The 15,549-nt window shown below is 37.8% G+C and overlaps 1 protein-coding gene across 1 annotated transcript in view; it reads right to left on the bottom strand.

The window, feature by feature from the left end:
* Positions 1 to 557: 557 nt before the first annotated feature.
* The window catches only part of LOC109044701 (nose resistant to fluoxetine protein 6), a 35,814-nt gene continuing 20,822 nt past the window's right edge, over positions 558 to 15,549 (bottom strand). Inside the window, exons 8-13 of the mRNA XM_019062533.2 lie at positions 10,861 to 11,069; positions 7,552 to 7,693; positions 5,443 to 5,632; positions 4,089 to 4,234; positions 2,305 to 2,426; positions 558 to 1,967 (exon numbers count right to left, since the gene is read on the bottom strand). Coding sequence (XP_018918078.2) covers positions 1,919 to 1,967; positions 2,305 to 2,426; positions 4,089 to 4,234; positions 5,443 to 5,632; positions 7,552 to 7,693; positions 10,861 to 11,069 — 858 coding nt within the window. The 3' untranslated portion in view covers positions 558 to 1,918. The remainder of the gene's footprint in view (positions 1,968 to 2,304; positions 2,427 to 4,088; positions 4,235 to 5,442; positions 5,633 to 7,551; positions 7,694 to 10,860; positions 11,070 to 15,549) is intronic.

The following is a 15,549-nucleotide window of genomic DNA, read 5'->3' as shown; positions in this document are numbered from 1 at the left end:
CTTTGACCTATCATAACTTGGTCAAAAATTAAGATATTGATCTGCGGTTTGCGCCAAAATTCTTAGTTTTTTATGCTCTTTCGAATGAGGTATCACAAGATAGGGGTTGCTATTTGAAAAAAAAAAGTTGGGGGGCCCCCGTCTCCCCTGAGGGGGGGACCAAAATTTTGACCCCCCCAAAAGATGGTCCCCTTTGAGGTAGGAACATTCCCAAAGTTTCATTTCCCTAGGTCAATTTGTTTAAAAGTTAGAGGGGGGGTCGGGGACTTTTCGCTCACCCTGTATGTATTATGTTCAAAATCTGCCCTGATGGTAATCCTCTTAATCCTGCCTTTATTGCCAAAAATTTGAGAATGTGAGAAGAATTGAAAGCATGTTGTAATTTATTCGAAGGTCAACTCAACTATCATGTGTAATGGAAAATTTGAACATGAATGCATGGTGAAAGCCTTAAGAGTTTTTGAATGACAAAGTTTTAGATAGCTGGTAATTTTTTCACCTCCGTGAAAATTGTGGTAATGCTAGATGTTTTTTAAATTATTTGAACAAAGAACAAATACTGAAATTTCCTTTATTTTAGAAGTGCTCTTTCAATTTGTGCTTATGTCACATGTCGATGGTGAAACTGCAAAAACGTGAATCTGCAATCTTCGCTTACATTTTACTGTATCAAAGAAGATCGAATCAGCATTATTGCTTTAAGTTTTTACAGATCATTCTTCCGAATGAAAAATACAAGTCTGAACATTTTTGGGAGTACATGAAATATTTTTCCATTTAGAAAATATGTCACAACTGGAAGTCGCAAACCAAGATGCGCATTTTTGCAGTTTTCTTAAACAATCTTTACTTCACAGAAATGTGTAGTATGAAATGTTACATTTTTACTGTTAATGTAGGGTAATCAAATGATTCTACTTAGGATTTGCTCAAGTTCCCCTTTTCTCCTTTCTAACTCTTGCCCTTTGCATAAAAAACTGTTCCTTATTTTTTTTCATCTGTCTCTTTGTTCTTGATTTACAATTACAATTTGATTACAATTGATTTACAAAATTAATTTTACAATTACTTAAATGTATTTAAGAATTACAATATCGAAAACTCAAATGGGATAATCAAAATGTATAAATTGTAGAACAAATATTAATGATCAATTCCATGACATTGTTCCTTGCCAACCTTTCATTTGTCAATGAAGTGTGTATCAATAATTTAACTGCCCTCATCCCTGTAGTTAATACTTTTTTATTTATTATTATATTTTTTTTTATTTCTGTAAAGTACCTGATTTTATGTACCTACAGCATTAAAATACTCATTGGTTTTATCCGCAAATGGAAAGGTCCTTAAAACAGGGAGTCTTCCTACCACTCAAATCAGTTAGATTTTCAATTTTTCAAAGTAAGAAAAAAGTAATTTTTCAAAGTAAAAGTCTTTTCATGACAAATCTCGTATAGGAACAAATGTTCTTTTAATATAAGGCAAAGAATTTACATCACTGAGAGAAGTATTATTTCTATAGAAAGTTAATACACTAATAAATCAGTTTTCATGTTACACTATGAAACATACTCTCTCAACAATTAACCCATCGGAAGTACACAGAGCTCATCCTTAAGTTTTATGGACCTGAAGGTTACATTTATGGTTGCATTATTGAGTCCATTTTTTCTTGTAACAAACTAAGCATTAATTATTTTTCAGAGGATTGACTGTACTGATTGTATCGGAAGCACTGTACAATAGGTATCTATATTAGTAGCTCAGCGTGCAATTATTCAATTTTTTTTTTTCTCTAGCAATTAAAACCAAGAGCTGTGTATCTGATCAATATTTTGTTGTATTTCTTTATCCTTCAATTAATTATTTTTCTGAGCGATGACTCTTATTTTTGATTAAAAGAAAATGAAAGAGCAGTTCAATCCAATTTCTTTGTAGCCTGTTGCTCCTCTTTTACGGCAGGTTGTCTGTGAACAGAAGTAGATCAATTTAATGTAAACAATAAATAACAGAAAATAGCATGTTGTTCCGGAGTGAATTTCAGGGAAAAGGCAGTAATTTAGGCAATTACGCTGCCCTGTAATCTATGAGCTATTTCCCCTCTCTTCCTGTTTAAATCTTAAAGTATGTAAAGAGCATAGAACCAAGTGCCCCAAATCCGTACCTCCAATTTTACAACCCTTGTAGATTTAAATTCAAATCTATGAATCTAATTGAGCCGAGATTCGATTACAGCTCTAAATATTTACAGTTAATACTGATAATACTGCCAACATGTACAGCTAATAATGTAAGAATACAAACCCTTTGCCGGTGAGTTTTGACATCATAGCTGCCCTGAACTTGTTTGCAGGGGCCTCGATGATGAAATATAACCACAACGACCCCATGAAAACAACCATAGTATCACCTGCCAGCAGCCAAATCTGAAAAGGAAGATAATAATTGGTGTTAGGTGTTAGGTGTTTTGCTGCAAAGAGCAGAGAAGTCTGTGAATATAACTATCTTAATTTTTCTATCTTATCTCAAGGACCACATGATATTTTCCATAGCTTCAGCATGTCTATTGTGTAAAATGGCCACAACGCAAAGAATACATTTGTAAAAGCTGAACGATGTAGGGTATTGACGTCAAACTGACTGACAAGTAGCAGAAACTCGATGATAGTGTTGTCATTCTTCAGATAAAACTCAGATAATGAGCATCCTAAGCCAGGTAGCGCAGCGCCTCAACACGTAAAAGGCGCGACATCCTTCAAAACGCCTGGATGCAACTAAACTTGCTCGGTCGTCACTTGCGGTGCATTTTCCGTAAATGAAGGCGCTCCTGCATTTTTTCAATTTCTGCCTAGCGCTAGCTGTTAGTCGCTCGATAATACCCTTCATGCAACTGTGCTAAGAGAGAACGCTCCATGCACATTCGGAAGTGTTCACATTTCCTCTTATAAGATATTTATTTTCGCTGAAAATAAGATATATCCATGGCCAAAGTACGGAACCACGCATTTTTGTGAGGAAAGTTGCAGACTTCTTGTCTTACTTTATTATTTCTTTAGAAAAAGTAGTCATTTTAATTTTTCAAAACTTGATTTTCTTCTCTGTAGGTAAGCAGAATATTCTGCTTAAATTTCAAGCTGTAAAGTTGGTTTGTTTCTCTTCGAAAAATAAGTGGAAATTTTTAAAGCACATTGGATCGAGTCAATTTGAGAGGTCGGACATGAAATTTTTGACGAAAACTGCAAATTTTGATGTTTATTCCTTCAAATTTTAAATTTCAAGGGGTGTCCAGAGAAGAAATTGTCACGAGGAACCACACACATTACTGTGGACTACATTTTGCAATTATAGGAACTACACTTTCTGGCTCAGGTTATGGAAACAATTACCTATGCGCCATTGTCTCCCTGTACCCGTAAGTTTTTTCTACGGATGAGCAAGAAATTGTGGTTCCTAATTGCAAGATATAGTCCAGTTGTACGCGTGCGACCTCAAGGCCAAGGCGCACAGAAGTTAGACAAAGTTTGGAAACTTTAAAAGCATTTAACTCCGTTTATACACAATTTTGAGGTTCTGAAATTGGTTTCCTCGTGAAATTTTCTTCTGTGAGCACCCCTTGAAATTTAAATGTGACGAAATAAACATTATAATCTGCAGTTTTAGTCAAACATTTTTATGTCCGACCTCCTTGATTGCCTCCACTGTGCGACGTCGCGGCGAAATGCAATACTCAGAAAAAACTCCGCCAGTAAGTACTTAGTTTTTTTTTTTTTTTTTTTTTTTTTTTTTTTTTATTTCTAACACGCTCACGAATTTTTTTATTATTATTATTAGCGTGATGTCAATCTGCAATCTGTGAGAAGTAATCAGACCATCGCTCGCGTGACGGAGTTCTGTGATCGTGTACCGAAAACTTTTTCATGGAATGTTATGAGAGGATAAAAAAAATTTCTGAAAATCGTAGATGATAATTTTTAAAATTGAAAAAAAAATTCAAATCGAGAACTGAGGTTTGTCCCGGGCTAGACTTCTTTTTTTCTGAAATATGTAGCACCGAAAAAAAAGTGTGTTAAATAGGGTTTATGACTCACAAGTTGCCAAACAGACAAGAAGAGGATTGTCCGACCAGAAGCCATCGTCGTCACTTGCCAAACGGGATGAAATAGGTAGACCAGATAGGTCAATCTACCCAGAGGAACGTATATTTGATGCGTCAACAACTCATCGATTTTCCCGCCTATAATTTGGGTAATTTAGAACATCAAGCAAACGATATAAAGCGTCGTGTAGTTGAAAGATATTAATGAGATTAATTAACGTATAATATTTGTTTATTTATTATACGTGGTTATTTGATTTGAGGAGGTTGGAGGACAAGGCGCATAGGTGCAGTTTTTGAAAAAATGGAGTTATTAATGATTTAAGGTACCTAAACCTTGTTTCAATGCACATTTCGTGAAAAATTCGCTCCCAAATTTCAATTTTTAAGCATCAAAAAGTCGGTTTGAACTTCCTTTCCGCCATGAAGATCTATGTTTCGAAACTTCAAACACGTATTTTAAAATAGCAATAGCTTCACGAATGCGCCGTGTCCTCCAAGCCCCTCATTTCTTCTTTTTCCTCTTCATTTAAAATGGAAAGATAAGCTTGCATTCCGTCGTTCCGAACGGTACCCAACACTAACGTTAAAAAAACTTGCACTCTACACAACAATAAAACTATTTTTATTTAAGATTTTTGTTTCCGCGGAACTTTGAGTAACCTGGTAACATACGCTTGAAATATTTTCCATTCACCGGAAATTTTTGATTTCCAGTTTTTTTTTCCCCCAGCAAAATTCAGTTGTTTCCCCTTTTCCATCCGGATTTGTCATTTCAGTGGCGAGGCGTGAATGACCGATTTTGACATCTGCTACATTTGCAGCTGCGACATTTTTTTTGAAGCTATGGTAAAGAATCGATTATTATGGTGTCTGGTGCGAACACTGTATCTATCGATCCTTTCCCATAGGTTTAAATAGCAGATAAATCGATATATCAAAAAGCATGCCACGGCATGGATTATTTTTTCCTCGTATAGTTATCGCTTTTTCTCAAAAAGCGATTCAATTTAAATATTATCAAAAATAACATAACAGCAACCTCGCTGTATTTTCAAACTTTTTTCAAGTTTTTATAATTTTTTTTTTTTTTTTTTTTTTTTTTTTTTTGTAAATAAGCTTCAAGTTACTTTATTAAAATTTTCAATTTTCATGCGGGGCTCAGTAGCGAGGCGTGAATGATCGATTATCGATTTATTACCATTTGAAGCCATGGTAAAGAATCGATTATTAAAGTGTTCGCAACGAACACCCTGTTTATCGATCTTTTTCCATAGGTTTAAATGGCAGATCAATCGATGTATCACAAAGCATGCCATGCCACTGGCGGGGCTCTGAGCACTTACCAAATCCCCAGGCTTGCTGAATAACGATAAGACTGCAGATTATTAGACTCCATAGCGTCCGATGCAGGGCTCCGAACAGAGCATTTTCAATGACGTCATACTGTCTGGTTTTATCGTAGAATACTGCACCGTAATACTGAGAGCCTTGACCGATGACAATCGCCGCCAGCAAGATTACCCACCTCCAAGCCTGCCAATATCAGAATCAGTATTAAACGGGAAAGAGGGCCTATAATCGTTTGAGAGTGAAAAGAAGAATTATTTATTAGAGGCAATAGAGTGAAGTCACGATGCGCGCATGAGGAAATTCTTCAAATTATTTCTAGCCCAGAAGTTTCTTTCTTTGTGACTTTTTTTATTAAATCAAAGATTACAGATACAAAGAGGATAATAATAAAACTACAATCGTTGGAAGAACTGAGTTTAGGTGACATCGAGAAAATTTCAAGAAATGAGAAATTTAAATTTAAGAGCAAGAATAAATGTGGAAAAAGTAGGGCACAGGGGAACGGACACGCCTGGATCATTCAGATCCCATTATTAAGAATTGAGACAACGTGACTTAATGGATGTCATAAACGGAAATAAAGATTACTCAAATTGGACGTTTTCTGTAATCTTTGATCAACGCATTCCCGACTTCCAGACTCCGTCCTCTCTCTCATTCCATTTGTTTCTTGCCCTACTCCCTATTCTCCGGTCCATTCCAGTTTATTATCTTTGCAATTGGTGAAAACGTAATCTTTTTCCCCGTTTGCGACACTGTGAAGGCCGGGTTGCGGGACTCTAGGTGCGCGCAACGCATAGTAGCGCCTTACAAGACCGCAGGATACTTCATGCATTGCGCGTATACCACATTATTATGGTGCGCGCTCAGATCGTTGAAAAATCGTATTTTCTTGGTGTCGAACCTACCGCGGTGTTCACCATTTCTGAACAGTGCAAACCACGAGCTTGCAATCCTAGGATCACATGATTGTAGGATTTTGCAATCATGTATGTTTCCCTGTCAAAATATAATATATCAGTGGGAATTGCTTCAAGTTGGAATGCTGTTACGTTCCATCGTCCGAAAAACGCCGAACTTAGCTAAATTCCAGGGAGAGAAAAGTGGTCATTCTTTTTAATACAAAAGTTGCAACATTTACGTTGGTACGTTTTTTTATTTATTTCATTTATTTGGTACGTTATGGTTATGAGGAAGTCCAATTTCTGCGAACACCCATGATTGAGCAATATTGATTTAATTTGTTTTGCTGTGTTGCGAAATACATCTCACGACACACCTCAAATGTAGATGATTTCAGACCTTTGTCATAAGATATCAAAGGTCGACTATATTAAACCTGCCAAAGAGCGTATTTCAGACCTCAACTTCCTGGTTCTCTTATAAGTATCATGATAGTTTTTTTGTGAGGTAGTGCCTGATCATAATTTCATTAGACAAGATTTTAAGTGATTTTTCTTTCGCTCCTTTAAAAATATTTTCTAAAATTGAACATACCCGATGCGAAAATTTCCGGTATAATATTCTTAAAAAAGAACAAAGAAGGAGTGGAAATTTTGAAACACCGCAATCAAGATTCGTACTTTTGTTGCTTCATTCCTCTACATGAATAAATGAGTTTTATTTTGCAAAAAGGAACCAAGAGTATTCCGATGTTGCTGAGATTGTGCAATTTTTTTTTACCTTGTAAAAATAAACTGATCATCTGAACAAGTTCCATATTTACTCCATGTAAACTACAAATTTAATTCGGAAATTACCTGTATAAATTTGACTTTTTGCACTGTTTCGGTAATTTTATGCAAAAGATGTAAGTTGCACGACCCTAGTAGTAACATTGGAATGCTCCTGGTCCTTTTTTTGCAAAATGCAAACCAAATACTTTTTTTTTCACTTTACTGTTGCCTTGCACGGTGAAAAAATTCGAATAATGCAAACCGGGTCTCAATCCCTCCAGGAGGCAACAGCCCCCCCCCCCCTTCCAGAGGTGTCGCAAGATTTCCTTCCTCGACATTTTAACAATACTGAGAGCTGCCTGCTGACGCCCTTGAGATAAAATGAGGTGAGCAAAAAATTAAAGTGAATTTTAGAGGTGTACTTACTACTGACAATGTCCATCGATTTTCACGGATTTTCATGAGTAAAAAGGCAGAGAGAATACTAAGAACGTAGGGCCCAGCTCTCATGTAAGCCTTGACGTACACCCAGAAAAAATGGGTTATGTTGAACCCTTCTACGTACCGTCTGAAATAAACGACATCAAATCTTACACACGATTGAACGTATTTCTATCAAACGGAACTATGTGCATTATGACGTGAGCCCTGTTACGCATGTATTCGTATGCAAGGCCGGATTAAGGGGATGGTCACATGGGCCGCGGCCCATGGCGGCAAATTTTGCATTTTTTTAAATGTAGGTATAAAAAAAATCGGATTCAGAAAAAAAAAATTATCAATAAGAAAAGGAAATAAAACCTCTTTTTCCTGAGAGTTAGTAATTTCTAATTTTGTCGTTTTTCGGTGATACAAGAGACAGCATCTTTAACTAGTCAAGTTAAGAGATGATCTAACACGCAATTTTGCCTGTAGCTCAGCGCAGAGAGAAATGATGACAAGGACTTGAGATGAAAAGGACAAGCCCCCGGCGCGGCGGTTGGCATGAAACACCTACTAGCGCCTACAAGACTGCATGGATACTTCACCCATTGCGCCAAACAGTGCAGTCACGCGGTCAGGAGCGCATGGCGTGAAACCACATTTATGTTTGTTCTTTCATAATTTTTTGGTTCAATTCTTATGAATGGAGGATCTTGTCCACACAGAGGCAGGTTTACGGAACTTAACTTTCGCATCAAGTTCCGTGAAATTTTGCTAGTAGTGTTGACAGGGCTTTCGCAAAAAAATGTTCCAACACGAGTAGGTAAACGCGTCTTATGCACGCCTCCCCTTCCGGCACGTTCACTTGATGGTTTTTATTGATGTTTCAAAACGAATGAGGGGGGGGGGGGGGCAAAATAAAGGAGGCCCATGGGCGGCATGTAGGTAAATCCGGCCCTGTTCTTATGGGTCTCAGGGCTCATGTCTTAATGCACATGGTTCCGTTTGATACAAATACGTCTAATTGGACGTATTTATGCTAATGGAAACCAGAGACGGGTGAAAAAGGCGGAGCGTGCTTGTTAGTTGACGGCCGTAAGAGTAAACTTTAGATCATCAGTGACGTCAAGGTTGACGACGCACAATGGATCGACTCATTAGGGGAATTCAAACAAAATTTGGAAACTTTAAAAGCTCATAACTCCGTTTATATAAAACTTTGAGATTTCAAAAGCAATTTCATCGGTTTCCTCGCGAAATCTTCTTCCACACGCATTCCTTAAACTTTAAAATGTGACGATTTAAACATCAAAATTTGCATTTTAAGTTAGGAATCGTAAGTTCAACCTCTCTGATTGACTCGATCTGCTGTGCGGCGAGGTCTAGGAGATCGATGGCGGGACTTATGAGCGCTGTCCACAACGCTCTTTCCACATGCCCACGGATCATGAGTTAGCGTGCTTTGACGCTTAATTCCTCTTAATTTAATGTGAATTCCTACATTTTGCCGAAAAGAATCACGCCCGTTTTTACATTGTTTCTTTTGCACCTTTTACGAGCACATCCCATCTTTCCCACCCGTCTCTAGTTCCTTATAGAATAGCTAGTTCAATTTATCGCATTATACCATAAATCACTTCGATGGAATTCACAAGTCGCTAAAACTCAAAACAGAACTTGCCCAGGTTTATGCATAAAAACACTCGTCAAGGTGTGAGAAAGATACATTATTGTTTCCCGTTTCGATTTTTAGACTCAATATTTTATATCGTTGCTGATACACGTCAAGAAAATGATTCTTCACCTTCCGGCCAAAGTATCACAAGCAGCACGCGACGTTTCAAATCGTCCGCCGCCATTTTATTTTTTTACAGAGAAATTTTTGGTTGAATCTGTTTGAAAATGTCACGAAATTTTATCGGCAGCACTAAGAAAATTCAGTGAAATTTTCTGACAGCTTCGTTGAACAATATCTCTGTAAAAAAATAAATAAAATGGCGGCGGGAATTTTGGAACATCGCATGGAGCTCATGATACTTTGGCCGGAATATGACAAATTTCGCTGTTCCCTCGCTTAGAAAATCTAAACCAAAAATGAGAGTGAGATACTTCACCTGGGCTTGCAAGAAATTTATTCAGTTTCCCTTCATGACGCATGCAAGCAAAATTAACGAATTCTAAAAAAGACTCCATGGTTTTCGGTTGTTAACAAAACAACTAGTGTAAGGGGAAATCAAGGCATGTCAAAAATAAATAAATAATAAATCGTCAATATGTGCTACTTTTATCAGATATACTACTTGGCTTTCAGTGGCGTGGCGTGAATTGCGATGTATCGATTTTTCTGCTATTTAAATCTATGGTACAGAATCGATTATTAAGGTGTTCGCTGCGAACACCCTGTTCATCGATCCTTTCTCATAGGTTTAAATTGCATAACAATCGATATATCGCACAGCACGCATGCCCTCAGCTAGCTTTAATGACGCTAGCTGTATATTATCCGTCATCGCCAATTAGCAATTGCGGACAACTTGCAAGCGGCATGAATGTTAACACTCGTCAAAATGCATGAAAACTGGCATCTTACCATATTATTCGGCTTTGATTTAATCTATGGCCGCATTATGAATATCAAAATTTAAAAATAACAGGGATTCCAGTGAGTCCAATGAGGGGGGAACTGAGTTGTTTACCCTGAATGATCCAAGACCCCGAAATATCCCTTTTTAACTGGAGATATTAGGTACCTACATTTTTGAGGCCATGTCTGATTAGTTCAACCATTTTTATGATCTTTGGCCCATAAATGTCACAAAAATCCAGGAGAAACCAAATATTTCTTGGACCGGTGAGGGGGCGCTGCTTAGGTAAACTGGGGACTTCTTTGGAAAACAATGAAACTATTACTTTACTGCTTTAACCCAGAGCCCCTTTATACTGAGAGTAAAAACAATGGGAATCCATTTCTGATTGATTCCCGTATTTATGGCCTTCACAGTGTCACAAACGGGAATAGAGATTACATTTTCACCAACTACAATGATTATAAACCGGAATGGACCGGGGAATAGGAAGTACGGCAAGGAACAAATGAAATGAGAGCAGGAACGAGACAAGAATTCGGGAATGGGTTGATCAGAGATTACAGCAATCGTCCGATGTGTGTAACCTTTGTTCCCGTTTGTGACATCTACAAACCGCGTTGTCTCAACTCTCTCTACAAAGGGACTCTTCTTTATCCAACAGAAAGCTCCCCTTTTACCCTGAAACATACTGTATGTTGGATATATTACCAGAGGTATACCATACCTTGGATCAGCGATTCCAACGGCATCGTAGCGGTTTTTGTAGATGACGTAAAAAGGGATGGCAACAGTCATCGCAAGGGCCGCCAGGCCGAATTTGAGACCAGATGAATGATTCCTGGTGAACATGTATACAATGAGAAGACCAACAGGAAAGAGCTGAAGGTCACACGCGAGGTACCATGTATGCGGACCACAGGGTGGGACGAAATCCTGTCAGGAAAAACAGATTAGATCATTATAATTGATTGATTGCTAGGGGTTCTCGAGTACCTATATGTAGGAAGAGTTTTGCCATGTCTATGCTGCTCTCTGATTGGTTCATCAAATCTAGGCTTCCTGCGGGGCTCTTGTTACCAAATGTGAATAAAACCGATTGAGAAAAATTCTTTAATGATTTTGATAATAAATTACAGAGTGTAATTTTCGACAAAAATATCCATCAAAGTTTGTTTAGAACTCCATTCCGAAGGTGAATATAAAAAAATCTCAATCTTTAAGCTTCAAAACCAGTCTTGAACTCAAATTAATAGTTTCTTATTTGTTGTAATACTTGTTTTATAAATACTAATTTTTTCAGTAAGTTTAATTTTTTTATAAATCATAGATACCTTACTATTTGCTTAATTTTATTATTTTTCTCGGTTACTTTACATTTATTAATATTCAATATAATACTATCTAAGTGTTACATTTAAGTATAAGACGTAAGTCTTTTGTTATCCTAAGGTTTCATTTCTGCAATTCGTCGATAGAATTTTCAGGTTCGCAGAGAGGGGGCAAAATTGTAATTTTTTTTTTCAAGATTTTTAAGAGCCAATGAAAAACAACTAAAGATAGATTGAAAAGGTTTAGTGCGTTGAAATTTTAGTTTTTACTCGTTCAATACTCGACTGGCCGATCACAATCGGTGGAAAAAAATCCAGACAGAAAAGCTGCAGCTTTTCTACTCTGTCGTCATGGAAATGTAATTTCCATGCCTTTGTCCCCAACTTACTCGAGGTATGGTTATGGTTGTCACACCATTATCATTAAGTTCATCAGCGCACTGGCCTTCAGCCACTCGCACGTTAGCTGACATGGAAATCAGAGTAACGAATCACAATTTTAGCGTACCTACGTAAATGAATGAAAGTGATGAAAGTACATCGGGAAATACGTGAACACGAAGCTACAACGTAATGGCAGTTCCCAGACTTATAAAAAATCGAAGTTCTAAAAGAAACTGGCTCTGCAGGATCAAAGGGAAATTTTCGAACGACGCAGCAAAATATTTCTGGAATAATTCCCTGTGACAGTTTTCCTCCAAAGTACGCACTCATTAACCGTCGAATAAGGTGAAAGCAGTTTTTTTTAAGTATCTACGCAGATAGTCAACTTTTGAATGCATTCCAACTTTTGCACATTTTGATGTTGAGGCATCATTTGTGGTATCTTAAAAAGAGGTTCATTTACAGACGATTACACGTAGAGAGCTTTCAACAACATCAACTTGTGGTGGATCTTTAGATATTACAATCGAAAATGAGAATTCGAGACGTAAGAGTGTCCAAAGTGATCCCTATATGAGGACTTATCTGTAACAATAGCGGATGTCGAGTTTTCACATTGTGAGAAGTTTTGAAGTTTGAAGTTTTTGAAGCTTTGCACTTTTCCGCCCGTAGAACCGAGAGGATTCTATAAAGATTTTCATGAAGAGCAACTCTTCCGGTAAAAAACACACGTTTTACGATCTACGTAAGTGAAAAATTGAAGGAGTAACGGCGATTTGAAAAAAATGTGGCATCCGCTATTTTTACTGCAAACACTTTTTATGCATGAAACAAAGTCTTCAGGGGGGGGGGGGGGGGGTAAGGCTGGTGAAACGATTGAAATGACCTAAAAGTAAGTCAATGCTGAGTCATTTAACAAAATTGATTAAGAAACTAAACCGTTTGTAACTTTTACAACAAAAACAAGGAACAAATTCTAAAATCAGTTAAAAATTTAACAATTCTGGCGAGACGGTCCCGACACGTATAATTTGAGTGTCAGCTTCAGCCCATGGCCGGTGGGAGGGCAGTTATCGAAAGTGGGTTTGAATCTCCACTGTTAGTCCAGGCAATAGAGGATTTTTGAGGGAAAGTTTAGTCGAACTAGCAATTATGGGCTAACTTTATGTTTTTTGGGTCGTAGAATCCGAATTTCGACTTGCCTGACAGATCCGACCCTCCCCCCGGCCGCCATTTTGAAAAAAACGACTAAAATTTACGGTTTTTCCCCCATTTTTCGCTCATAACTTTTTTTCTGTTCAAAATATCGAAAATCCCGCCACTTCTGTCGAAAGACGATTAAATTTGCAAGAGATTGGTATATACATATGTACACTTAACGTGAAAATCGCGAGAATGGGAGCGCGACGAAGGCAGCGGGAGATATCGATCTTGCGCCATTAGATACGAGGGTCATCCAAAAAGTAAGGTTTCCTACCTTGTATCTTCCGAGCGGAAAGAGATAAATCAAATCGGTAAAACAGCACATATTAGGCATACTCTGAGCTTTAAAACAAGCTCAAGTGTTTGAAAATCGGTCAAAGGATTCGCGAGTAAACTTAATTTTACAGAGACAACCTCCTATCGCCGCGTGCCCACCTCCGGGGTCAAGATGCGCGGAGAGTCGATTATTGAAGACTCGGGTTATCGCCTCTATACATCACATCAACAAGGAATTTTAAAGTTTTCATTTAGTAGGCCTTACCTTACTTTTTGACGTAGTCTCCACATCTTTTTTGACATTTCTGGTATCATTACAGCAGCTTCTTGATGCCTTCCGCGTAGAAGCTTTCGCCTTGACTCCAAAACCAGTCATTGACAGCGATCCGCACTTCCAAATCAGTTGCTTTGCGTAGGGAAATTTTCCCCCAATCCTTCAAACTCTCTTTCTTTAGCCTCATGTGACTTTCATTTGTTCCCGAGCGGAAAAACTTCCACAATGGAAGCGATTTTCAACTGATTCAGAGGTACAGATAGCTGTCAATGACTGGTTTCAGAGTCAAGGCGAAAGCTCCTATACGCGGAGGGCATCAAGAAGATGCTGTAATAATACCAGAAATGTCAAAAAAAGATGTGGAGACTACGTCAAAAAGTAAGGTAAGGCCTACTCATAATGAAAACTTTAAAATTCCTTTTTGATGTGATGTATAGAGGCGATAACCCGAGTCTTCAATAATCGACTCTCCGCGCATCCTGACCCCGGAGGTATGGGCACGCGGCGATAGGAGGTTGTCTCTGTAAAATTAAGTTTACTCGCGAATCCTTTGACCGATTTTCAAACACTTGAGCTTGTTTTAAAGCTCAGAGTATGCCTAATATGTGCTGTTTTACCGATTTGATTTGTCTCGTTTCGCTCGGAAGATACAAGGTAGGGAACCTTACAGTTTGGATGACCCTCGTACGTTACACCCTTTATCCCTGCAACCCTTTACGTGTAAGTCATATTAAACAAGCAGTTATTTCAATATATTAATTTATTAATCCCATTACATACATGACTGGTTTTGTTTCCCTCATTAAATATTGCAATATTTTCACAAGCTAGTAATCTTGCATCCGGAAAATGTCTCGCTGTTCCATTAATTCCTTCTAGTCCAGGCAATAGAGCTCAAAATAGGAGGTTTGAAGGAAAGTTTAGTCGAACTAGCAATTTTGGGCTAACTTTATGTTTTTTAGGTCGTAGAATCCGAATTTCGACTTGCCTGACAGATCCGACCCTCCCCCCGGCCGCCATTTTGAAAAAAACGACTAAAATTTACGGTTTTTCCCCATTTTTCACTCATAACTTTTTTTCTGTTCAAAATATCAAAAATCCCGCCACTTCTGTCGAAAGACGATTAAATTTGCAAGAGATCGGTATATACATATGTACACTTAACGTGAAAATCGCGAGAATGGGAGCGCGAAGAAGGCACCGGGAGATATCGATCTTGCGCCATTAGATACTTAACACCCTGCATCCCTGCAACCCTTTACGTGTAAGTCATATTAAACAAGCAGTTATTTCAATATATTAATTTATTAATCCCATTACATACATGACTGGTTACGGATTCAGACAAAATCAAAAATATTTTCAAAATGTGGATATGTTTGATTGGTAGTTAGTCCAATCGTGGGCGTTCGGTAGCTCGGTGCAACGAAGTTCTAACTTTTGGTGACGGACAGGTGGATGGGCCTGGTTCTCCTCCATAGACATCACGGCCGGCGTTGATCTCCGAGTCTAACACAGTATCCAGAATATGAAGCTAGAATTCAGATGAAAAAAAAAAAGAAAAGGAAAGGAAAGAAAAGGGGAAAAAAGGAACCTAAACTGATGGAAGATTAAAATTTTTGCATCACTAATCCCAAATAGAAAAAGCATTCTGGTTTCCTGTATCTATAGCAGTCTGGTGTTCATATATGGTGTGTATTTTTGATAATCCTTACCGAAATTTCTGGTAATGATTATCAGGAATACATGTCACTAACGAACACCTGATTGTTTAATAAAGCTTGTCATGGTATTTTTTCTATGCAAGAAGTTTTTGATAACAAGCGAGCAGTGTAAAAGAAATAACAAACCTTTAGGTTCATTGTTTATTTCTGGGTGTGGGCTTTCTGGAAGGTCTTGAACTTCAGTCATGACAGCTTCAAAATCTTCTTCTTTACTTGGCTCGTCG

This window comes from Bemisia tabaci, chromosome 10 (genome assembly GCF_918797505.1).
Source record: "Bemisia tabaci chromosome 10, PGI_BMITA_v3".
Classification (NCBI taxonomy): Eukaryota; Metazoa; Arthropoda; class Insecta; order Hemiptera; family Aleyrodidae; genus Bemisia; species Bemisia tabaci.
This window is presented reverse-complemented; position numbering and strand designations above follow the sequence as displayed.